Raw genomic sequence first — 25572 nt, forward strand, 5'->3', positions numbered from 1 at the left:
AAACCTTCCAGTCCTGTTCACTGAATTATTTACTGATTTGGGTTAATCATTTATCCACCTGGCTGCTCCCTAAGCAGATCTGGAATGCTGGCATTTTAACCCTAGCTGACTCCATGGCCTCTTTCCTCCCCAGCCCTTTAGCAGGAGCATCCGTAAACCCTGAGTTGTATGCCTATGGTACCCTTCACAACAGCACGGTTCCCCAATGTGGTTTAGCCTACGGTCACAGCCAGGCAGATAACAGTGTGTGTGTGTGTGTGTGTGTGTGTGTGTGTGTGTGTCCACTCTAGGCAACTGAAAACCACCAAGCAGACTAGCATGGGCCACCTCCATGATCACTGCCTCAAAGTCAACTGGAACAAAATTCAATTTACAGAACAAGCCAGGGTCTAAAGAGCTGGCTCTGGGGTTAAAAGTACATGCTCCTCTTACAGAGGACAAGGTTTGGTCCCCAACACCTGTGCTGGATAGTTTATAACATCTTGTAGCTATAGCTTTAGGGTCATCTGGTACCGCTAGTCTCTAAAAACCTGAAACCCCTAGGAAAAAAATATATATATTTAAAACAGCCACACCGCATAAGCACAATTAAAAATAAAATAAAAACAAACAAGAATGAAACAACTAAAACTAAACATTTCCAGGGTTGAACACTTTAACAAGCCAACTTTGGTTGGATTTTTATTAAATTTCGTTGTGAGAATTTTGTATACGAAGACTGTATAATTTCCTCTCCACCTCACTCCAACTCCTGTGTCCCACTCCCTCTCAGATTAGTGATGCTTTTTCTTTATTCACACACACACACACACACACACACACACACACACACACAGAGCTTCCTATAGCCCACAGCCATGTACATGCATGTATGTAAGACATACACATAGACACTCATACACAAACACATAAACACACATTTAGTCCCGGGCACACACAGGCACACAGGCATACATACATAGATACACACAGACAAACACATACACTATTTCTTACATACACTCATAGACACACATCTAGGGCCTGACACACAGACAGGCATACATGCACACATCCACAGGGACACACAGACACAAACACATAGATAGAAACAAACACACACACTCATACACAAACATATACACATATTTAGTTCCTGACAGACACAGATACACACATACATAGGTATACATGCACAGGCACACATAGACACACATACACACTCTCAGACATAAACATAGACATACATTAGGCCCTGGCAAACACAGGCACACATACATACACATATAGACACACATAGATACACACAGACACACTCACATAAACACACATTTAGGCCCTGGCACATGCACAGGTATACACATAGGCACACGTATACAGGCATACACATACAGACACACATATACTCACACCTACACGTATACACAGACATACAGACACACACAGACACACACACATGTGCACACACACCTACACATGTACACAGACATAACAGACACATATTCACACATGCAAGAGCACACACACACACACATACACACACACACATACACACACATACACACACATACATACATACACACACACACACACACACACACACACACACACACACCTAGTTTACTTTCAAGCAGACACCATTTGCTTCCCAACATTGTCAACAGGGAAAGAGAAGCTCCTGTGAGCTTTAAGCAGACAGCCCAGTTTAGGAGCTCTAGACTCTGTGCTGAAGTTTCTCAGCTAAGTGGTTAGTCTGAGTAGTTGTTGTAAAATAACTGTCCTCATTTGATGAAGAGTCCTACAGTTTCTCTTTCCTCTTCAGTTTTTAATTGCTAGGAGAATGAGGTGCTAGAGAAGCTTCTTGTGTGTTTACTACATATGAATCAAAGCCCATTATGGCAACACCAGAAAGAGCAAATACTTTGAATGCATATGGAACCGAACGAAACATTTCAAGGCTTAAGTACCTTATGAAGAACTTCAGCCTTCTAAAAATACACATTTTGTAACTTCCACAGGGAGGTACCAGAACAGTGATACAAACACTTAAGATGTATCCAAAGGTGACAAGTAGCAGAAGGCAGGCCAGGTGCTCCCTAATCAAAGACCACAGAGATCTGGGTGATGGCAAGGAAGGAGGATGGCAAGAAATAGCTATCTGGGACTAATATGCTCTAAGGTCCACAGCAAATACAGGAAGGGAAATGTGTTCTCTGATCAGAGGGAATTATAGCAATCTAGGTGTGACTAAGAACTTCATTGAGACATATCTGGAACATTGTCTAGACATGTAAAGTATCCAAAGTAGTAATGGTTTGATCATGTTGCATTTGCAGCCATCATTGGTCAGTCCTGGTCCATGTTTTTAGCTTCTCAAAAAGACACTACACACCAGTCAGCTATCAGTCACTCTCCAGCCCAGCCCTCCACCCTAGCTCAGGGCATTTGGTCTCTGTGCTATCAATATGCTATCTATGCTTTCCTGCCTACAGGATCATACAACAAGTGGACTGTGGGTGGGGCCTGGCTTCTTTCGCTTAGTGTAATGTTGCCAAGACTCATTCAAGTTGCAGGGTGAAGTAGCCCTTCCTTCCTTTCTTATGAGTAATGATTCATTCAACAGCTGCATAGTCCCGTCACACAGAACACAGGAGACATGTTCTAAGAAGTAATTTGTCAAAAAAACACACAAGGTATGCACTCACTGATAAGTGGATATTAGGCCAAATGCTTGGAATATCCAAGATACAATTTACAGACCACATGAAGCTCAAGAAGAAGGAAGACCAAAGTGTAGGTGCTTCAGTCCTTTTTAGAAAGGGGAACAAAATATTCACAGGAGCAAATACAGAGAAAAAGTGTGGAGCAGAGACTGAAGGAAGGCCATCCAAAGACTGCCCCACCTGGGTATCCATACCATATACAGTCACCAAACCCAGACACTATTGTGGATGCCAAGAAGTGCATGCTGACAGGAGCCTGATATAGCTGTGTCCTGAGAGGCTCTGCCAGAGCCTGACAAATACAGAGGTAGATGCTCGCAGCCAAACATTAGACTGAGCACAGAGTCCCCAATGGGATCCCTAGTGGAGGAGTTAGAGAGAGGACTGAAGGAGCTGAAGGGGTTTGCAACCCCATAGGAAGAATAATAATATCAACCAACCAGAACCCCCAGAGCTCCCAGGGACTAAACCACCAACCAAGGAGTACACAAGGAAGGACACATGGCTCCAGCCGCATATATAGCAGAGGATGGTCTTGTCAGGCATCAATGGGAGGAGAGACCCTTGGTCCTGGAAAGGCTCAATGCCCCAGTGTAGGGAAATTCAGGGGCAGGGAAGCAGGAGTCGGTGGGTGGGGGAATACCCTTATAGAAGCAGGGGAGGGGGGATGGGATGGGGTCTTGGTGGGGGGGGGGGGGACTGGGAAAGAGGATAACATCTGAAGTGTAAATAAAGAAAACATCTAATAAAAAAAAAGAAAAAAAAGTAGTCAGTTAGTCAGTGTGTGTGGGAAGCAGCTCCGCTCTCGCCATTACAAGGTGGCGCTTGGCATAGGCATTGCTTGAGAGAAAAGACAACTCCATATATGGAGTTGTTTGCGCTGAGAGGTGTGGTTACCCGATCACCCCACCTGACATCATTGAGAATGGCCAATCACCAGTGACTTCGTGGTAGTTGCTGATAGGATTGAGGCAATGCTTATAAGGGGCTGTGGGAGCTGGGGAGGGAAGGGAAGAAGAGAGAGAAGAAGCTCGCTGTACAGGGATAGCTGAATAGCTGAATAAACCACTTGAAGAAGAACACGGTTGCTGTTGCCTTATTCTGCTGGTCGGACATGGGTAGCGACAAGTGTGGACAACCCATAATATCTACTTAAAGATGGCTATGATGTGAGGTGGTGAGTGATACGACTGTGTAGACCCCACTGTGTGATGTGTCTCTCAGTTCCTGAAGCATCTTGGTGCACATGCATGGCCACTCCACAAATATGCGTGTACACACACACACACACACACACACACACACACACACAGGCATGCTTAGCTAGTGAGCTTTTATAGTCTATGTCCTATTATGTAATTTTTGTCAGTTTCATAAGAAGTAACTCTAGAGTTTTATTTATTCGTTTTTAATTAATTTTGAAATTAGCATATAAAATAAGAATCATTTTGATATTTTTGTATAGAATAATCACTTGTTAGTCAAAAATGGAATAAATTCTAAATAAAAAAAATTATATATTCCGTTTTAGAATTCAACATAATTTCAGAAGTTTTATTATTAATGATATGTGATATGGATTAAGCCTCTAGGAGTTATCTAGATATACATCTACCAATAGTATTGAATAATTTACTATTTATCTTAACGTTTACCCATTTGGACATAGAAGCTGACAGTACTAGGAGCTGGAAGAAAGGGATGAATTGCTTCCTCTCCTTTCTGCTTTCGAAACATGACTAAAATCTGCTCACCTCCTCCAAAAGGTCCCCATATGACTCGGCGGATGGACTTCACCCAGTCTTCCATGTCATTCTGGGTGCTCGCCATGAGGAGATAGCTCTCATGATTGGCTGTCATTCGATCTCGTTCACCTCCTGCAAAAACAATAAGGACATTCAGTGGACAGTTCAACCAGTGATCGAAGATTCCTCCTTGTTGAAAGATTCCTCCTCCTCGTCAGCCTCCAAGAGAATTCCAGAAACAAGGGCGGGGCCTCATGCAGTCAGCCCTGTGTCCCACTGAATGAATTGGAAATATTTACCTTAGCTTCTGGGGACCTGGGGTGGGGATTGCTGCTTTAAAAGGAAAGGCTCTTATGTTTCCAGGAGAAGGCTAGAGACCAAATACCATGCCCTAAACAATGCCTGGGGTTTTCTGTCCTAGCAACAACCCACAGGGCAGCAGTAACTCATAATCCGATCCATTCACAGAGCTGCTGAATAGGGAGAAACAGTAGAGACAGAGTGAACGGAGGAGATGATGGCGTAGTGGTCCACAGAGCACTCGGAATTTTGTCAGAAGCACTGAACCCTCATTAGTTCACACCCTGCGGAGAGCAGGTCCGTGGGCCCGGATGCGCTGGGCACACCATGAAATGGGGCAGGGGAGTGGTTGTATGCTTGGCCTACTACAGAAGCCAAACCATATCCAAAGACCCTGAGGCCGGAGTAGCAACTTTCAAAAGCCCTGGGTGCAGAGGGGGATTGTGCCTCTTTTATTTTTTCCACCCGTTCTCTGAAGATCATTTCAGTCTCTAAGATCGGATTTGAAGAGGTAAATTCTAAAGCGCACAATTCAATGTTCGAGAAATCCTATAGTGTGCTTCAATTTCTCTGGAATGTAATTTTCAAGTGTGTAGTGAGAGTGGCCGCAGCTGACCCTGACACAGACCCTGAAAATCTGTGAGATGGAAGAAGGCTTCTCTGAGAGCTGGTGCTGGGAGCTGGCATGCCCCCGACTTGAGATGCCATTCATAATACTCATGAAAGAAGAATTTGAAAAGTGGGGTACCATTTTACCAAACTCCGGTGATTAATGTTATACTAACTGTTCAGAGGCTCGGTAGCTATGGGCATTTAATTTTCACCAGACAGTCTAAACTTGTAACCTTCGGATCAATAATTCATATCCAAGGGGTTTATTTGGTTAGCTCATCATTTGTAAATAGACTTGAATACTTCTGGGAAGGCCTTGTAGGTGTCTACTTACAAAAGACTCCACCTGCCTCTATCTTTGAACACCCAAACTAATTCACCCATAGCTTTGAAAGCTAAGTTGAGGCATTTGAGTCTTGGATTCGAGAGGGCTTTCTTAGCTGAGAAGTACTGGCTGAGGCGTCCTGTGCAGAGATGGTAATTTAAGGCCAGTCCACTGAGTGACTCTGCTGGTCTTTTCTGTCTCATACAACTGAACTAACATGTGCTTAATGAATGTCAAATAGGTTTCCCCATACCTAAATACATCTTAAATAAAAAGAGTTGCTTTTTGTGAGACTAAAGAAAAAACCTATATGAAAACAAACTAGAGTGTACAAAAATAGAAACTCTGTATTTTCTGCATTTCATTTAACTGCCTTTTACCAGGGAGACAACACAGCTAATAAATATGTGAGCAATTATTCAAGAGTAACAGGGATTATGTTTTAAGCATTACCTTTCATTGATATCACTATATATAGAATGTACACTTAAATTATATAAGGCACATACATGTGAATATAGCATGCTTCAGCATGCACAAATGTGCCTGTATCACGTATGAATGCCAGAAATAACTGTATGGTAAAATAAAACAGGGCTTCAGTGGGCATGACACAGTACTAAGCTCTGGGTGCAGAGGGGGGTTGTTTTGCATTCTGACCCATTTATACCATCGTACTGAGCCAAATAGCATTTTGAAATCAGAATATTTTAATTATTGCCTTTGCCTGGAGGATGCTCAGTAAGTCAGCTAGCAATTTTCCGCTGTGTCACTCAGACCAGAGAGAGAGAGACAGCACTGGAGATGAGAAGGAGCTACAGCCACTGCAGAGTCTGTCCGCCCAGAAGCAGAGGGAGAGAAGGCTGATAAACACAACTGGCCATTCTTCCAGACTTTTTATTTGATTCTTTATCTCTGCTAAGGGTGCTGTGTGTCTGACCTTGAATCTCATTGAGGCTGCCAATCATAGCTGTGAAATCCCATGTGCAAGTTGTATCCATTGATATAGATCTTGGTTCTTCAGTGTACCAGCAAAGGGAAAAAATGGTTTAGAACAGCCTTTGACATGAGTCTTGGTGGAAACACAGATTTTTTTTTTTTACTAAAAATGCAATGAGGTAATGATATGCATCAGGAATGTACTATCCAGAGTTCATATTTTCTGAGGTTTTAGATACTTGCTAGTGCCTAAAAACATTACATGAAAATCCCAGAAATTAATAAATCATGAAATTTAACAGTATATCATGATACATTTTCTCCTTATCATTGCTGCTAATCTCATAGTATGTCAAATTTATGGGTTGAACCTTAGTTTAGGTATGTATGTGTTGGAAACATATGCAGCGTTTCCAGGCAGCCATAATGGGTCTAAGGTGATAGCCATTGGGAATAGTGTAGGGCAGACTCTTGAAAGGTAACAGAGACATCCCCTCCTAAAAACAGGTGCTGCCAAGCATATATGCCTTATACTTTAGAATATATGGCCCTGCTGCTACAAGCCACCTACTGTACATCGTAATTTAAAGGGCTCCAAATACAACTTAGCAGATACTTTATCCCAGGAAAGAATAAATCCACAATTTAAACTTTGAATCCCATAGGCAAAGTTTAATTTTTGTTGTTATCGCTTTGGTTGGGTCCTAATGTGTAATGTAAGCAACATCATTTAGATACCAACACATCATTTCAAGAGGTAAAAATGAGAAACAACCCCGAGTTTTAACTCTCATGGCAGAGGTTTGTAGTCTCCTTATATTTATACGTAAGATGTGGATGCACATATCTGTGTTCAGCTTATGCCACTCATTCTCCATTCTTCAGTTTTGCTTGAACTTATGCAGAGTTCAGTTTTTGAAAACCTCTAAACGCGGGTGGATCTGCACATATATGAAGGCCATGACTTTGGGATGGTAACTCCAGTTGGCAGTAATGCTTGCTGCCAGTGCTACACTTCAAGGTTTGACGATTTTACGGCAGTTAAGTAGGTCACATCATTCCATTGTGTTTGCTTATGTGTAACAGAAAGTATTTGCACATTTCAATGAGACCTGTAGATTGCACTTGCTCAGGTCACTCTTTTCAAAACAAAATTAAATACTTGATGTGCTTATATTTTGTACAACTTAAAGTAGAGTAATAAAAGCCTATGCATGCATATATAAACACACACACACACACACACACACACACACGCTTGCAATCAGGAACTTGGACTTTCTCAATGACAAAAGGGACTGCTGCCATTGAAACTTAAACATAAGACATACTTTGCTGATTCATTGAATGGAAAGTTCCAAACTCAGTCACGGTAGAACCTGGGGACATTTCAGTGAACAGTTTGATGCTGTTAGTAACTTTAAGAATTAAATGTTTCTTTTTTTTTCTAAGCAGTATATATATATATATATATATATATATATATATATATATATATATGTATATATATATTTGAAATGTTTCTTTATTCCCAATTGCAAGCAGGATCAAAGCTAGATTGTTAAACTATTCATTTTATTAGTAGTTGCAGAAAAGATATATCAATGATCCAAGACTTAATTTCTCTCATCAAATGGAAAGATCTTTAGAAAACAAACAAAAAGAATCCCACATTAGTCTCTACAAGATCTAGTTTTTAAGTCTTTACTAATGATGGATTGTGAAGTTCAAAGCATTGCTGAAGGATAACAGTGGAAAATCACAGAGACAGAAACACAAGGTTTTCCTTTTGTGGAGATGGATACTTGGAAAACAACCAGTCATGTGGCATGCAGTTAACAGACGCAGAGCCTGTGGGCACTTTTAACATACAACAACTGAATGTGGTAAGACAACATACTTCAGGGAGAAACATATGCTATCATATAAAAAATAAGAGTTTTGTTATTTTTTTCCAAATATTTCTTTCCAAAATATTAACTTAAAGGAAGATACTATAAGGGCAGAAATTTAATGAACTTTCTGAACTGGAAATTTGCCCAACTCTATGCTAAGATCTTTGAGTAGTTTAAAAAAAATCTCTTAAGCCAGAAAATGAGAATTTATTAAAGGTCTTATAAACAAAAAGCTGCACAAGCCTACAGTAATAATTTTTAATACTTTGAGCCTTTAAACCAAAACAAGATCAATTAGAGGCCTAGTAGCAGTAAAGACATTACTTTTATAGTTAATAATACCATAAGCATGCTACTGAAATATTATTTTGTACTTTTAGTTCAATGATGGGTTTTGGTTTTCAAAGATTTTTATTAAAGGGCTGCCTTACATATATCATACCTTCAAGAAGGCTATATTGTATTTGTAAAAATAGAGCATTCTATAGTACATCACAAGCTTATTTTTAAGCAATGAGTAACATTAATGAATATCTGTTAATTTGTCCCAATTGAGAGTAGTGGGAAATCCTCACAGGATCACAGTGCACTAATGGAAAAAAAAAAGTGACTTTAAACACATCAAAGCCTGTTGGAAAAATAGGTTGTTCTGTTGTTTTCTTATGTGATTATAGAATATTTTAATCTATATTTTTGAGTTTAGTATTTGAATACTTTCAAATTGAATTATTTCAAATGCAAAATGGCTTATTTCTAGAAAATATTTTAAATATGATGATAAAGGAGATTCTTTTAATAAGAAAGAAAAGAATGATAGATCCTTTGAGCTACTGCTGATTTCCATTTCATGTTTTTAAAAGTAGTTATGAAGTATTTATCCTATTAGTTTTGATGCATTTAAATTTATTGTTCTGAGACTGTGTCTCTTTGTATATCTAGATCTATGTAGTATAAGTTGGTTTTGGATGAACGATCCTCCTGCCTCTGCTCCCTGAATGCTGTGATTACAGGTGTGCACCACCATAAGCAGCCCAATACATTTACTTTCAAGTGATTAATTTTGAAACGTTAAGATTTCAAGTAGGCACACTTTAGATTTCCACTAATTTTCTGGCTTCTTAGACTCTTCTGAAAAGCACATAAGGACTGCACACAGCAATGACAACCATGACGTCACTGACTGTATCAGCTACCTGCTACGCAGATTGCACTGAAAAGACAAGATTGCAAGTCCTTTGGGGCTTTTAGCTTCTGGTTTTGTCAGAGGTTTAGAGTCTAGTCACTCACTTCCAGAAACAAACTGAATTTCCGTGTTTGAAACTGCTGAGAAATAAAGGAGTGGCATGCTCTGTGATCCTTCTAGTCGACTCTGATGCATGAAGAAATCAGAGTGCTCCTGATGCAGGAGGACTGCTCTAACTGGCCATGATTTAAGATTGACGGCTTTTAACCTTAGGCCTCCTGTTAGTTTGTCTTTATGTCCTCTTCTCTCCTCCATGGTAGTCCTTGGATCAGAAAGCCCTGAGCTTTAAAGCTATGGATCATATAACATATCTAATTACTCATTTGCATTGTAAATGATTACCACTGTGGCCAGCTTTGTAAGAACATGTCACTTAAGTTAATATTAGTGAGTCTGGCAATTTTGCAAGCCTCATGCATTAAAGATAGCTTATTTTATCAAAGTGAACATTAAGACGTCTCTTTTTTGCATTTGAATGCAGATTCATTATTCCACTATCCCTCATGCCCAGGGTTTGATAAGTTCAATTGTATATTGAATCTGGAAAGAGAAACTGTGTCTGAAGATCAAGATGAAAATGCTCAAACACATTAAAAATTATCTTATACTGTTTTCCTCTTATTGTTTTGGAACCTAACAAAGATGCAAGGCTAATAAGTTGGTAACTTATTTACACTTTGCAAATTATCTTCCTATCCCTTGATCTGGTTTTATAAATAATCTTGGGAGGTGAGGCAGAACCTCCATCCATCTATGGAACACATCTGTGACAAGCCTTCTGTTGGTATCATCAGTATTCTAGGTCCTGAGGATACAGAGGAAACAAAAAAGGACAGAGAGAGCTTGGGTCAGCATTTGAACTGAGTATACTGACTTGGCTGTCACTGATGTAATGCTATCTATACAAGAGGATTTTATATGCAATCATTAATGAAGACCATCACTAGAAAGGAGTAAGTTTAGAGCTTTGGGAAGAGGAATGGGAGAGGTGAAAGGCTCAAACTCTGTTAAGTAAAGTATGGGGACTTCATGATTGTTGATCCCTAAGTTGGGAAAAGCATAGATCACTGGCGACTTAAAGGTACAGATCGCCAGGTTAAGCAATGAGGAGATATTGACAACTTTGTAAGAACTACTTCAGTATATATGGGCTCAGCCTGAGGCAACAAACAGAATACCTCTTATAGGAATGTGTTCATCAACTTGTGGAGGAGAAAAAGAGAGACAGCCCCATATTGGCTGGTTTTGTGTCAACTTGACACAAGCTGGAGTTATCACAGAGAAAGGAGCTTCAGGTGAGAAAATGCCTCCCATGAGATCCAGCTGTAAGGAATTTTCTCAATTAGTGATCAGGGGTGGGGGGAGGGCCTATTGTGGGTGGTACCATCTCTGGGCTGGTAGTCTTGGGTTCTACAAGAAAGCAAGTTGAGCAAGCCTGGGGAAGCCAGTCAGTAAGTAACATCCCTCCATGGCCTCTGTATCAGCTCCTGCTTCCTGCCCTGTGTGAGTTCCAGTCCTGACTTCCTTTGATGATGAACAGCATTGTGAAAGTGTGAGCTGAATAAACCCTTTCCTCACCAGCTTGCTTCTTGGTCATGATGTTTGTTCAGTAATAGAAATCCTGACTAATACAAGCCATTATAAGCAAATCTTCTAGAATTTCAGTATAGAACAAAGAGAAATGAAACTCTATGTGTGTGTGTGTGTCTGTGTGTGTGTGAATACTACAGGTTTATATGCTTACAGGAATTATTCACAAGGCTAGAGAGATGGCTCAGCAGTTAAGAGCATACCATGTCTTTCATGAAAACCTGATGAGTTCCCAACATCCAGCATATCAGGCAGACCCAAACTACCTATAGCTCCTGTACCAATCATCTCATACCTTCTTCAGGCCTCCACAAGCATACACATACACAGACACACACATGTACAAACACACACACACACACATGCACAAACATACACAGATACACACATACATACTTAAAATAAATATAAGAAATATTCACTGGAAAAATTGATAACTGAAACAGTATGAAAGTTAATTCATTTCTCCTAAAAGTTTTCATTTTAAAAATGTTATATTATATTTATATAAATATAGTAATGAAAGAAAACGGTTTAAACTCATGAATTATTTATAAAGACAAATTTTTAATTTTTCACTTAAGTGCAATTTTTAGTATTATTCATTAAGATATTTTCAAAAATTGAATTTAATTGGAATGTTTTTCATTTCTTAATTGTAATTGCTTAGATGCTAATTATCCAGTTTTACATAGCAACAGTTTTACAGAGTGTGTTTGAGTATATATAAAGTAACTGATATTATAAAACCTAATATTATCCTAGATGCATAAAACTCTGATTATTCAACAGATAAGAGCTAGTGATTATCATTGTATACAATTAAGGGCATGCTCTAATTTCAATTTTGATTTTGGTCTTTTACGTAGATGAACTAGTCATTACATTTTGTCTCCCACCATTTTGTTTGGCCCTCTGGCTTCCAGGAATTTCAGAGCATGCTAACGGGAGGGAAATGATGTGAGGTTTACCTTATGGATATGGGGTTTCCATGGAGGCACGATGCTTTACAGAACACACAGCCTTTGTCAAGAATGTCTGATTCTACAGTGGACAAGGATATTGGTGTTTCAGGACTACCACCCTCACTATCAAGAAGATGTGGTCATTTTTTTTTTTTTATGTACTTGATATGAGCAGAGTACAAACTGTAATTTCATAGCTAAGCTGTTTTCCCAAAAGAAATGTTAGGGAAAATCTGTGTTCACTGATGATTTTTACGTCACACCTGGAGCTGAGGGTCTCATCTAATTAGTCCATTCTGATACAAAAAGAGACCAACACCCTCAAATGGAAAGGACTGAAAGTTACTTCTTGATCCCAACTTGACTATAAATGTTCCCATAAGGATGTTAGTTTGTGTCTGCTCCTTAGTAACAATGTTCTTAAATGATGTTAAGCATGAGTATGGATACAAATCTGAAATTCTTTACAACCTCAATAACTATCTGGGGCAGCCTGAACTGCACTGATGGAGTTCTATATTTAAAAATTACAACAAATGTCAAACTATAGAGAACCATCACAAAACTCAAAAATCTTAAAAGTATTTCATGAACTCCCTTCCACCTCTTGAAATAATTTTTTCCACTTCTTGAAATAATTTTATTTGCCATCAAGACCTTAAAACACAGCGACTGAGGCTAGGGGCATGGTTATAATAGTAACCAATCATCATCATCATCATCATCATCATCATCATCATCATCATCATCATCATCATCATCATCATATGCCTTTAATCCCAGCACTTGGGTGTAGGACAAGTGGAACAGTGTCACCAGACAAAAACTGGAAAGGCTGAGCAGATTCAGAAAGCCTGGTAAATTCTCCTATCTGAGAACGGTAGGCATTTCATCTACTCCAGACCCGGTTCCTGTCCTGGAACACTTGACCACAACGCCCCACATGAAGATCGTGACCTCTAGTCGCATAGCACAGAGCACAGAGTTCTCCATACGAATGAGATATCTAGATGGGCCCGTCCCAGGAGTTTAGCCTATAAGCTTTCCTTCCGGGACATTCCTTCCTGCAAAAGGTATTTAATCTCTGGTCCACCCTGAGCAATGAATAAACAGTTTGAACAAGCAAGGACTGTCTCATCAAGACACTCCATGGGGGAAAACCTTTGTCATATAGAAAGCCCCTCTCTCCTCTGGACAGGACACTCAACCCTAAACTAAGCCAGAGTTCCCCCTCCCCCAACCCGGGGCTCACTGCTGCCCCCTTGTTCCTGACTCACTCCACACAGTTCCCAATGGCAACTGGATCCTAGAGAGTTTGGAAGCCCCTGCCTTCTTGGCTTCAGCCTGTGCCTTCCTCACCCTGGCTGGAGCCCCCATCTTAGGCTGTGTTCTGCAACCTCAGCCCCGAATGGTGATGAGGGTGGAATGTAGCCTAGCACACTCCAGTTTTGTCTGCCCAAGTGGCGTTCACACACCCCAGTGGCGCAGCAGAACACGGTTCTACACTTGGGAGACACAAGCAGGTGGATCTCTGTGAGTTTGAAGCCAGCCTGGTCTACAGAGTGAGTTCAAGGGCAGCAGGGCTACACAGAATGAATGTCTCAAAAAATGAATAAATTAATTTAAAAAAGAAAAAAAAATCATGGACACACAAGCCTTTGTAACTACGAGACTGACAGAGAGGAAGTTCGCTGGGGCTGTCGGCCACCGTACCAGCCTCAGGTTCAGTGAAAGACCACACCGTAGGGGAGTAAGACAGAGTTACAGATCAGGACACTCTATGTTCTTTTTTAGCCTCTTGGCATGTGTACAGGTGTATGTAGCAAGCATGTGGGTATCAAGACACACACAAGCACACACACACAGACACACACATACAGTAGCTCTTCAACAAAGTAAAATGTAGAATTTATTAACAAGAAAATCTTTCAAATTCTCAGCAGTTTCTCTTTATTGACATGGGGCTTACTTCTGAAAAAGTCATCTGGCTTTTATATGAGCTTTGGCTGACTGAGTCCGATAGGAAAGTCTTGAAATCTGAGTAAGATCACTGCAGGGAAAGTGCCTAGAACATGCTTCTAGGCCATTTACATAGCATTCATTTTCTATCATGGATTATCTTTCATATCTTGTATAAATAAATACTTCTTTGAATTCCTGAAGCTCTTTAATTTTCCCCACACCTGCAATAAATTAAAATTTGATCCTTCCTGCTGATAGATTGGTGCTGCGTGCCTCTCAATTTTACACTGAAGGCTAATCACCTAAACCTACTGCAATTCAGCCCAGCAGAGAAACATTTCATGAATATTCTCAGCTGCATGCTGTAATATTGCAAGCAAGAAAATGTGATCATTTGGAATAGTTCATTGACATGTGTGTAATAATCAAACTAAAAATGCATATACTTATAGTGGAGACTGGCTAATTGACAGGTGTATTGCTAAGTTAAAGGCAAAATATCCAATGAGAAGTATAGAGTTTATCTCCAGAGGCCCAGGACACACGCTTCTAGATGGTGTCTCCTAGCTATGTCAGCTAAAATGCTCCCGTGAAATATCAGCAGCATGAGTGGCTGAACATGCATGGCATAATGACAACAGACGACAGGCCTATCAGGACAGGGAATTCCATGTGGTTCTACTGCCATTAAAGAGCTACATGTAGTCAATGACTTGTGGAGGAGAGAGAGTCAGTAATCTCCAGGGACATGCTTCCCCCAACCCCCATAGGTGGTCTAAGCCCAAGTGGTCAGCCCTGGGCACAAACACCTATAAGTAACACTAAATTCACTCAGCAGTAGTATGTAAATGTGTATGCACATATCTCTATATGTGTACACATGTATACAATGTAATAATAAAAATTAAAGAAGAGATTGTGGAATGGGGCAGAGGAGATGTTGCAGGGAAGAAAGGGCAGGGTTGATGTAGCTGCTGCAATGCTCATGTATGAAATTCTTAAAAATTATATGTAAAATATAAGAACGCTACCATAGAGGAAACGGGCACATCGTTCCTGATCCAGCCGTTGGGGAGAAGCGTGTGTTCACATGTACAGTCATGTACCCCAAGTAGAGAAAGAAAGACACCTGCAGCTGTGCACTTACTAATGAGCACTGAGAGCTGTGGGCAAGAGTAACTTAAGTTCACTGGAGATTCCATAAATGCTACTCAAGTTCAGTAGATCTCATTAATGCCTCAAAGTCAGAAAATCCAGTAGTTCACAGAGCGGACAGTGTGAAGCGTGTAGCACGTGAAGAACTAACTCGGAAGCAGATACAGTAGCTCAATGTGGTTCTGGTCCTGAGGTTAAAACAGCTCTTGAATAGATGACGAGGGTATTGAAGAACTAGGTGATGTCATTAAATGATGTTATCACGTATTGTTCTTTAATATGTCTACAAGCTAGACCTAAAATATGCTGAAGCTCATCTGACCTCACAGTGGCTTAGGAAACACCGAATGCCAAAGCCCATTTAACTTTATTAAGACTTGTTGTTTTTAAATAATGGGAGGCAGTTTCCTACCAGTCACACTGCCCAATTTCATCTGTGTTTATGCCCCTGCTCCTTGTGTGGGTGGTTTGTGGCTGCCTCTGTGCCTAGGTAAAAACTCTAGAGTCATTTCAGGAGATTCTTGTACTTGGATTTTATTTGGAATTCAACTAGAGATGCTTCGATGCTGTGGCTTAGACCGGAAGTGCCCTTCCATTGCCATCAGAGCAGCCGTCCTCCACTGCTGCTTACGATTCCCACCCAAGCCAATCACGGGCTCGTAAGAGAGTCCTTGTAGAGACTCTCCTTGACTCTGTCGACTTCATCAGGAAGGACTCATTCATACAGTCACGTTCAGGCAATTCACACATTTCCATCCCTCAGTCACATCCAAGAAAGCGAAAATATCTAGAACTGTAAATAAGGGTGGTAATGAACTTATAATGAGCTGACGTAACACTTGCATACATTCTATGTGTATGTGCTGTGGTGGGCACAGGGAGAATTTATGACACTCTATCTACCACCAGAGCACCGTGGTCTTACTAAAGAGGCAGAAACTAAGTGGATAAAACCCTAAAGCATGAACCCAACAGTCACTCGGTCTTTTTGATAGAGATTTATAGGCATTGCTTGTGAGGTAAGACATATTACACAGTGAACCAGAAACACGTCCAGTTTATGTGTACACTAAAACTAAATTTAATTTTAAGAGAGAAATGCCAAGCTGTGTCCTGAGAGGATATTCAGAAGGAAAGAGATCTTAAGAAATGGTAGTAGTAGTAGTGATGATGATGATGATGATGATGATGATGATGATGATAAAGGTCCCAAAGTCACAGTCCTATTGTGGATGTGGAGAGAATATAAGCACACATGGGCTCTGTGTGCATGGAGACCTGGATGAGTCTCCTACACATTGTAGCAGCCATAGGCTGCGCTCTTGGCTGCCACATACTCTGTTCTTTCTTCACTTCTCTGGTGACATTCTGAGAGGTGTCCCTACTCCATTCCCTTCTCTCTTTTGTCCCCTGACTTTTCCTTCATTCGGCCTGTGCATGTCTACCTGACCTTAGGCTCACTGTTTGCAAACAGCGACTCAGTTGTTAGAGGATACCTGATGTACAAAAGACTGCTGGCCACGCTCTTAAGAATGCATTTTGAACATTTCTACCACATCCTTCATAGCCCATGGAGGAACAAATTCCATGATCCATTAGACACAAAAAGCAAAAATAGTATTGATTCCTACACACATATATTTATAAGCTTACACATGCTGCTTTTCCCTGCACACATGTATTTATAAGCTTACACTCTTTCACTAAAAGAAACACATTGCAGCTCCTCTCGGCTGCTCCCCAAGAGCAGCATTGTGACGTGCATCTTGGGGACATATTAAATGCAGTTAGGTACTTGATCATTAGCACTGTGCTAAGTGTGATAATGGTGACGTCTGTCTGATAAAGGAGGCCTTATTAAATGGCTCACATGCAGGTGGTTATATATTTCCTGAGCAGAATGGCGAGAGACTCTATGGCTTGATTGTACTAACCCAGGATACTATGCGATTTAAAGCTCATGAATTATTTCTGGAATCTTCCATTTAACATTTCTGGATGGAAGCCTGGTACAGGTGACTGAAACCATAGAGTGAAACCACAGATAAGAAGCAACATGTGACAGGCCCTGAACTAAGAATCCAGGGAACAAGAGACGATTAAGATACAACCAACCGGAGTGGACAGTGTAGGACAGTGTCAACCAGGCAAACAAAGCTCAAGTACATTGTCACAACTACAGCTTCTAATAACTGTAAGAACACAGGTACTCAGCATCGCTCATACCTGTGAACACTGTCATGTGCATAAACACACTTGTGGGCAGCATAGCTAAGAACTGGTCTGTAGACGCCCCAATTAAAAATAGAAAGTTAATAATGCTGAAATCAATCTTAGGGCTAAGGAGATGGTTCAGTGGGGAAACATTTGTCATGCAGGTGTGACAACAAGAGCTCAGATAGCCAGCACTCCTGTAAATGGTGATAAGGCATGGTGACCCACCTATAATCTCAGTGAGCAAGAAGCGGGACTCCCTGGGATATCAGGGAGAGACCTGCCACTCACTTTATACAGGGGTGCAGAGTGGTCTAGGATCACACAAAATATCAACCTTTGACCTCCATACATTTACGTACATACATGTGAACCTGCACACACAGACACAGGTATAATGCCATGCATACTCATGTGCACAAGCAGGTGTGTGCTTACACACGTGCGCGTGCACACACACACACACACACACATGCTCACACGGGTACACACATGTGAGTTTCACTGAAAAGCTAAAGCAGTTGATCTTTGAAGAGTATCAAGACAAAACCTCTTTCTGCATGTATCTACTTAGCTCTCACACAGTGATTTAGGTGTGAAAGGCATGCTGAAATTTTAAATAAACATAAAACTTTTAATAAAATGAGCTAGGTTTCTGGCTATCCAGGTTTACTTGTCAGCTACGGGAATACCAAATGATAAATTGGCCCCAGGAGGGCTTTCCTTTTTCTTAGAACCTAGGGACGTATTAACTCTCGGAATCTATTAACAACCGCAAAGGGAGAAAGGCAGATTTGAGAAGTCAGTGTAGGAGCTGGAAGCTCAGAAAAAGGCTGAGTTCTTATTTTGCAGCAAGATGTCTGAGCAAGCAAGATTTTATGCAAATCAGATTTAATTTTCCATTTGTTTTGCTTCTAATGAACACGAAACAAATCTGTTCTCTATATGGCCAGTCCACATTTCTGTTCATTTGTACCTTCCTGCCAGAAGTTTTAAACACACATTACCTCTTTGAAACAGAATAAAGGGGGCATGGAGATGGCTCACCATTTAAAAGCACTTGCCATGGAGGCTGACCACCTGAGTTCAATCCCTGCAACCCACGTGGTACCAGGAAAGAACTGACTTCCAAAGTCCTCCTCTAACCGATGGCAAGTGCTTCATCGCACAAACGTGCATGTGTGAGCACACAGAGGTAAATAAATAAAATTAAAATAGAAATAATGAAAATATACCACTGATTCCTAAGAATGAGCTAACAGGAAAAGGAGACTGACGTGGTATTTCTGTGTGAATACAGATGATAGCGAATGTTTTGCTCTTGAATCCACTTTATAAATTGATGACTTGATGATCAATGTATTATTCATCCTCAATGATGCCAAGAACTGAAATGACCACTGAAACTCCAATGATGAAACTTAAAGGCCTATTATTATTTATGTACCTAACATAAGAGGTCAGCTTGGCATTTTAGATAATATTTATTTATTTTACCAGCGGCTTCTTGAGATGGAGTATTATTAGGTACCACAGCTGTCTTCAAACTCTCCTCTTGCCATAGCCTTCAGATACAACTTCAGGCTTGTGCATCACTGAGCCTGGCTGGGATGATAGATTTTGGGGGTACAATGATTTCCCTTGGGTTTTTGATGTTTGGCAATTTGTCAAGTTAAGACTAAGGTGGTATAAACCTTAAGAAGCACTGAAACATTCAGCAAGTAAGAAGAATTATATTTTAATAATGTTTATAAAGTTAATACAATGCATAATGAACAAAATGTCAGAAGGAAGCAGAATCATGATTTCTGGTTTCTCATCTTGATTTCTGTATCTATGCCAGCATTAGGAATCCACCCTGGCCCTGTTCCTGGGAATACTGTCAAGACCCATCCATTCTTTCTAAACCCCATTTCTGACAGGTGAGTCCCACACTTCCTGTAGGATGGCAGGATTCTCACTGTTAGCAGAGTCTTTAGGTAGCTTCCTGGGCAGAAGGTTTTATTATGCTATAAAAATCTATAACCTGTACTTTGTATGTACAGTAGTTGTCAGAATTCTAAAATATTGGCAAGAGATTATTATTATTATTATTATTATTATTATTATTATTATTATTTGATAAGTAAAAAAATAATAGCCACAACACAAAGCTTGCATATTTTCTCTAAGACTCATGCAAGAAACACACATTCTCAGCTACGCAAAACCTTCAGCCTCTAGCACCGGGTTAAAGACAGCTTAGCTGTGCAAAGATAAAATAAGCTGGCGACCTCATTTCAGTTCCTGCTTGGCAGACATCCAGGGCACACTAACTGGCACCCAAGTGATAGTCCCATGAAATGGAGCAAGGTGAGCCCAATCTGGAAAGGGATCTGGGCAGACACACCGCTCTGTATCTGCATGGATCTGGGCAGACACACTGCTCTGTATCTGCATGGATCTGGGCAGACACACCGCTCTGTATCTGCACACTGAAGCCCGAGAAGTCCTCTCCTTTGCTTTACTGAGTTTTGGGTCACTGGACTGGTTCTGACAGTCTCCACATTTATTTACACTGTGAGGTAGAATGTTCTTGGGATGGACTTCAGAGTAAAGCACAACACGAGTTTATGGCACATAAAACTGGTGTTCTAACAAAGCTGAACACACAGCGATTTCAGAGCACATAGAAGTGTGACTATTTCACATTTTCAACTCGTCTTGGGGAGTGGCTTATAAGGTGGTATTTTTTTATTTCTATGTATTTATTTATTGGAATCATTAGTCTTTTATTTTAGACTTTAAAATTTGTACATATATAAGTGTTTTTGCATGTGTGCATGTTTATGTACTGTATACATGCCTGGTACCCACAAAAGCCAGAAGAAACTATGGATCCCCTGAAACTGGACTAGCCAGTTGTAAGTTGCCAATACAGGTGTTGGGAATGAAACCTGACATTTTTTTTTAAATTCATTGGATATTTTATTTATTTACATTCTAAATGTTATCCCCTTTTCTGGCTTTCCCTCCATAACTCCCCTATCCCATCCCCCTCCCCCTATCTCTATGAGGGTGCTCACCCACCCATCCACTCTCACCCCCCTGCCCTGGAATTCCCCTACACTGGGGCATGGAGCCTTCACAGGACCAAAAGCCTCCCCTCCCATTGATGCCAGATAAGGCCATCCTCTGCTACATATGCAGCTGGAGTCATGGGTTCTTCCATGTGTACTCCTTGGTTGGTGGTTTAGTCCCTAGGAGGTCTGGGGTTCTGAGACCATATCCAAAGGTTGTATTTTTTTAAGGGGTTGACAGAAACAAGGGAGCTAGGGGCAGACCAAGGACAAACTCTGAGGAAAAGTAGGGTATGGGTTTTGATGTGACACATTTGTAAGCCTTAATTACACAACCTTAGTTACTCCCAATGATTGATGCCAACCCTGGGTGTAGCTACCGGAGGACTTGAAGACAATCTCTTCTATTTGAATGAAATAATCTGTATAAGGTCTCTAGCTTTCAATGACCTACATGACCTAAAACATTCAAATTGCCTCCCCCAAGTCAATTTTTCTATTATTAGTAAAATAATGTTAGATGCTTTGCCTTTTTCCTCAGTATCTATCTATCTATCTATCTATCTATCTATCTATCTATCTATCTATCTATCTAATATGTGGGGTGTGTGTGTGTGTGTGTGTGTGTGTGTGTGTAACATGGTGCACTTGTGGAGGTCAGGGGATGTTTTTGGGAGTTACATCTCTCCTTCCATTATGTGGATCCAGGGCCTAGAACTCAGGTCTTGAGGCAGGAGGCTCCCACCATGCCATCTCACTAGCCTTTCTTTTCTGGTAATATTTTCCAGAACTGTGAACATGTTTTTTTAGGATCAGGACCCTATCTACCTCCCTCAGAATTCTTTTCTATTTCCCCAGTGGGAATAAAAAGCAAATTAGCTCCAATGCAAACTGCTTTGAACCTACTAAGTTAAAAACAAAAAAATCACGGAACTAATTTTGGAAAATCTTCATTCCCTTGAGGGTAATTTTCAATCTGGTTACACAATTAAAGGCAACAATTATGTATTTGTAATTTGATTTTCCCACAAACCTGCCTTTGAGTCCTGTGAGGAGAAAGATCACTCGCCGACAAAATGCAGTTCCTTGCAAACTTTAATTCAGCAGACACTAACGATAATCTTAAGTGTTTAACAGCTTAGCTTCATGGGCTCCTTACCCCTTTCAGGGACTTGCCACCCAAATCACTGAAATTCATTAATTATCTCTAAATTGTTTTCTTCCCAATTGCTTCATGCAATGACAAAATAGACCATTTAAAATAGCACAACTCTTTAGAATGTTAGTTTTATATGCTGCATTAAGCAATTGAAGTATTTGCTTCCTGGTCTAAAAGGAAAACACTCCTCAAGCTTGAAGGTGCACGTGGCTAGAACATTATTTTGCATTAAAAACTAATGGTGATACAACACATTCAATGTTGTCAAACTTCCTTTAATAGTATCCCTTGGGGGATGCACTTCAGGGTCTTGTTAGTGATGCAAGTGAGAACAAATGTATCCAGATTCAACTCACCCAAGAAAGCAACAGTGGCAACAAACAAGTCTCCCCTTCTGCAGGGGACTTTTGGTTCTTTGTATTTAGTGCTATAGAATTGGAAGAAAGGGTAACATAAACGAGATCCCTCATGGAGGGCCCTAAGGAAAGTTTTCTTTGCAAACCATCTCAAGAAATTCGTGTTTTCTGGAACATACATGAAAAATATTGATTTTATGTCACTCACTGGTGGACAGAAAGTCATGTGAAGGAGACAATGGTTTTTCAGTTGTCTAATTCATTGGCGTTTATGTGTTTGTTTGCTTGTTTGGTCTTTTTGAGGCAGAATGTCACTATGTTGCCCAAGCTGAGCTGGGACTCAGGCTGCTCTCTCCCTCCCATCCTCTCAAGCACTGGGGCTGCAGGCATGCAGAGCAAAATGGGTGGAAGATTGAAATCCCACTAAGGGGCTCAGGATCTGTTAGGACATCAACTCGTGCATATGACAGTTGGTAAAGGAATTTTTGTGATTTAAATATCTTGTGCTTATTTCTAGTTTTGTTTTTCATTTTAAAGAATACATTTTAAATAGTTTGAAAAATTTTTAACAATGTATTTTGTTTATTTGTGTGCATATGAGGAGAGGGAGAGAGAGGGAGAGAGAGAGAGAGAGAGAGAGAGAGAGAGAGAGAGAGAGAGAGAGGTGTCACAGCATGCATAGCTATAGAGATGTCAGAGGACATCTCTGCAGAGTCACTTTTCTCTTTCCACCTTTTAAGTAAATTCCAGGTATCACACGTTCTTGTCCTCCAGTTTAAAGGTGAGCGTTACACATACTAACCAATGCACTGCCCCTACAGATACAGATATATTTTAGATACCATTAACAAATACTAAAATATCCAGCTAACCACAGGGCATTCTTTTTGCATGGAGAAGGATGGTGTAGATGGCTTGTCATTAAAATAATAATAATAATAATAATAATACCACCAATATTTCAGAATGAAAGACCTATTCCAAATATTTTGTTTAATTCTAACTTGATTTTTCTTATAGCATACTGAAAATAATCATTAGTGGGAGAAAAATCCCAAAAGAAAATCAGGAGGTGGATAGGTAGAACTGTTCACCAAACTCAGATCATTTCTATCAGAAAGTTATAAGTTACCAGATTTTGAAACCCTGTCACAACTTCTTGGCTCTGCCTATGTTTCAGTCTCTTTAAATACAGATTTGTGACCTCGCCGTAGGGGAACAGGGACAAGTATTGAGAACAGGGACAAGCCACAGTCACCAGACCATGGATATTTTCTTTTCTTTTCTCAGCCAGCCTTAAAAAATGAGTAGCCAGTTAAGAGCTCAGAGGCGGGGGAATCTGACATGGAGAGAAGTGCTGTTATACCAATGTGTTGGAATGCGAAGTGTAGAGGCCTTAGGTCCCATCAGTGTGAACATTTAGAAACAAAGCATCCTGGGAAAGAAACTGACCAGAAGGGCTAGAGCTGCTAACTACATGGACTCTCACCAGAGTTTAAACCTCTGTGATTTCTACTACAATGGGAGTCAATGTGTCCTGAAGGTCAGCATTCAGTCAACACAAACCAAATGCCTCACTTCACAGCTTGGTAGGTAGAAGATTGACAACAGAAAGAAACACAGCACTTGATCCTAAAGCTGTTCTACGTATCTGTCTGAGTTGTTTGCCAAATGAGAGACCAGCCTCACCACAAAGTGGGGAAGCAATTTATCCCTGATCTGGCTTAACATTTGCCCACCAGTGATCACATGGTCTCCACTGAATAGATAAAGAACTCCCAGAAAGCTTCACAAATGCTACCGATCCTACTCAAATGTTTAAAACTTTATTACTATTTAACATTTAACCATTTGGCCATCTCTAAATGTCCCTACTAAGCAGCTGTGTGCTAGGTAATGGGACTGTGAAGAATTGTTACAATGTTGCTCATTGTTTTTGTTTTGTTGCATTTCTGATAGGTAAGGGAAATGTGAAGAATTGTTACATTGTTGCCAGTTGTTTTTGTTTTGTTGCATTTCTGATGCTTTCTGACATAGAACAACCAACCATATGCTTTTTTGAAAATAATTTCGTCTCTTCTCGAAACACAAAGGCTTACCAAGAAGTTGATTTGCAGTTGGATAGAAAGAATTGTCTGATAACTCTAGACCTTAGATTGGTAAATCATTTAGTATTCTTATTTCTGGTAAAAAAATAAATATTTTTGATCTTAAAACAGATTAGGAAGTATAGATTCCCTAAGTGTGGTGAAGTAAGACAGTAAATAAGTATTGGATCCTAAAGAGACACCCTTTGCCTGAGAGAAATAAAAAGCCTCTACTTACCAAATCAAGCTGCCTAGGGGCAGCAGAGTGTGAACCTTGCTTGTAAGAAAATGTGTGAAGGCACATCACCAGAGCAAGGGGAAACGGAAGAGAAGGGGACAGGACATGCACAGTGGAGTGCGGTTGGCCATGACGGTAGTTGGCCACAGCACACTGTGGTTAGCCACACCTACTGCTGACTGGGGCTGGCATTTCACATCCTTTATTTACTCCTTTATACACTGTTGAGATGTGGGTTTTCTGTCTCCATTCAGAGATCTTCATACAGAGGAAATGAGGAGTGAAGTAATTCATTAGCTCTGTTCTTTTTCTCCATGATGAGGACGGGAATCATTTTTGTTCCATTTGTAGTATCTTAAAAACATGCCAGTAACTCATAATGTATTCAAAGAAAGACTGGGTAACTAAAGGTGTGTTCACACTCTATCTTATTTTGGCTCTCCCAATTTAAACACTGACTACTGTGGGGACTGTCTTACTAACACCAGCACATAAGAAACCCTGAAAGAAAAAGGCTGTTTTACAGGCTGCCACAATTCCAAAAGCTTGAGGGGGGAAAGGCAGGAGGAAGGCCAGCCTGGCTACAAAGTGAGTTCAGGGACAGCCTGGGCTACAAAGTGAGTTCTAGGACAGCCTGGGCGACGGAAATGACACCCTGTCTCAGTGAAAAAAAACCACAAAATAAATGAATCCCCTGGTACATGGTAACATTTCACAAGTATTTGTCTGGAACATTTAGAAGCATTTACATCCTTTTGAGCGATGAACAATAACAAAGGTCACACAGTGTTGCTGATAATTTCAGTAATATAAAGTATTGATACTTTATAGAATATACAAGTCTAAGGGTTCTAATATGGATGTAAAACCAAAGAGATATATATATAATATATATATATATATATATATATATGCATATATATGGCTAATACTTGTTTTCTAAAAACTGCTATGAAATAGAGTATATTAAGAAGATTTGGGTAAGGAAACTGTAATTACTGGCTCTAAAATCATATATAATTAAAC

At 40.3% G+C, this 25572-nt stretch overlaps 1 protein-coding gene across 6 annotated transcripts in view; it reads right to left on the bottom strand.

Annotated features, from left to right (window-relative positions):
* Arhgap24 (Rho GTPase activating protein 24) overlaps positions 1-25572 on the bottom strand; it is a 375083-nt gene that overhangs the window by 46014 nt on the left and 303497 nt on the right. For 5 of the 6 annotated variants that reach the window (XM_076926341.1, XM_076926342.1, XM_076926343.1 and 2 more), the window contains one exon: positions 4457-4579. In XM_076926341.1, coding sequence (XP_076782456.1) covers positions 4457-4579 — 123 coding nt within the window. Of the gene's footprint in view, positions 1-4456; positions 4580-4746; positions 4769-25572 lie in introns of those variants that run through there. The other variant, XM_076926346.1, reaches the window with a different exon arrangement.

Source organism: Arvicanthis niloticus, chromosome 27 (genome assembly GCF_011762505.2).
Source record: "Arvicanthis niloticus isolate mArvNil1 chromosome 27, mArvNil1.pat.X, whole genome shotgun sequence".
Taxonomy (NCBI): Eukaryota; Metazoa; Chordata; class Mammalia; order Rodentia; family Muridae; genus Arvicanthis; species Arvicanthis niloticus.